Source organism: Littorina saxatilis, unplaced genomic scaffold (genome assembly GCF_037325665.1).
Source record: "Littorina saxatilis isolate snail1 unplaced genomic scaffold, US_GU_Lsax_2.0 scaffold_3272, whole genome shotgun sequence".
Classification (NCBI taxonomy): domain Eukaryota; kingdom Metazoa; phylum Mollusca; class Gastropoda; order Littorinimorpha; family Littorinidae; genus Littorina; species Littorina saxatilis.
In genome coordinates, this window is record NW_027129069.1 from 5,001 (window position 1) to 6,180 (window position 1,180).

The 1,180-nt window shown below is 46.0% G+C and overlaps 1 protein-coding gene across 1 annotated transcript; it reads right to left on the bottom strand.

The window, feature by feature from the left end:
* Positions 1-425: 425 nt before the first annotated feature.
* LOC138957345 (uncharacterized) lies at positions 426-796 on the bottom strand (the record flags this gene model as incomplete). The annotated part of the gene is given in 1 exon segment (XM_070328470.1): positions 426-796. A coding segment is annotated over 1 exon segment (371 nt), but the record flags the coding sequence as incomplete, so codon positions are not given.
* Positions 797-1,180: the final 384 nt, after the last annotated feature.

Consider the following 1,180-nt stretch of genomic DNA (forward strand, 5'->3'; position numbering starts at 1 on the left):
ACAGACGGAGATAGACAAAAAGACAGAAAGACGGAGATAGAGAGAGACAGAGGCAGTGAGCGAGAAAAAGAAAGAGAGCGAGAGAGAGAGAGAGAGAGAGAGAGAGAGAGAGAGAGAGAGAGAGAGAGAGAGAGAGAGAGAGAGAGAGAGAGAGAGAGAGAGAGAGAGAGAGAGAGAGAGATTAAAGCACTCTGCTCTAAAGAACAAGGAAATGAAATCAACACCAAGTTTCACACAAAAACTAAGCAGTTCTGAATCCTATGGGAGCACACAAGGTACAGAAAGGGAAATAAACAATATCAACATTCAACAAAAACTTAAATCAAAGGAATTCAGACACACACATGACGTGTCACCGGCAGAAACATCAACCATTACATTCAGCAACAACAAAATCAAAAACAAACAAACAAAATTGAGACTCACACGGCGTTCCATAGGCGACGTCAGTCTTGGCCAACACAGCAGTAATAGCCCAGTGAACGATAGCCGGGCGACCAGCCGTGGTCATACTGACGTTACACCCGAACCTCCTCTCTTCACCTTCGTCAAGGTCGACCACCAAGGTCTTGAGCCGCGTGTTAAAGGGGTCAGCGTCGTCGATGAAGCAGGCGGAGAAGGAGGAGGAGGTTCCGCACTCCTCCCTTTGGTACAAGGTCACGGACGCCAGGACGAGGTCCTCCTCGATAGCGTAGAGGGTCAAGGAGAAGAGGGTGACCTGCGGTCCGAGCGTTCGTCCCGAGCATTCCACCTCTACCACGTTTGGCAGGTCTTCGAACTGACGTACGGACATACCTGCAACAGAGAGGGGTTTGGAATCGTTAAATGATATAGTTTTCATCTTTAATAGGGAAAAATGAAGAACGTGAAGGTTCAATGAAAAAGATGGACTTTTCCAGCTCTACCACGTTGGGCAGGTCTTCGAACTGACGTACGGACATACCTGCAACAGAGAGGCGTTTGGAATCGTTAAATGATGTAGTTTTCATCTTTAAATTAATAGGGAAAAATGAAGAACGTGAAGGTTCAATGAAAAAGATGGACTTTTCCAGCTCTACCACGTTGGGCAGGTCTTCGAACTGACGTACAGACATACCTGAAACAGAAAGGCGTTTGGAATCGTTAAATGATGTGGTTTTCATCGTTAGAAGAAAAAAGAAGGAAAAAAAGTGTCAGTGCG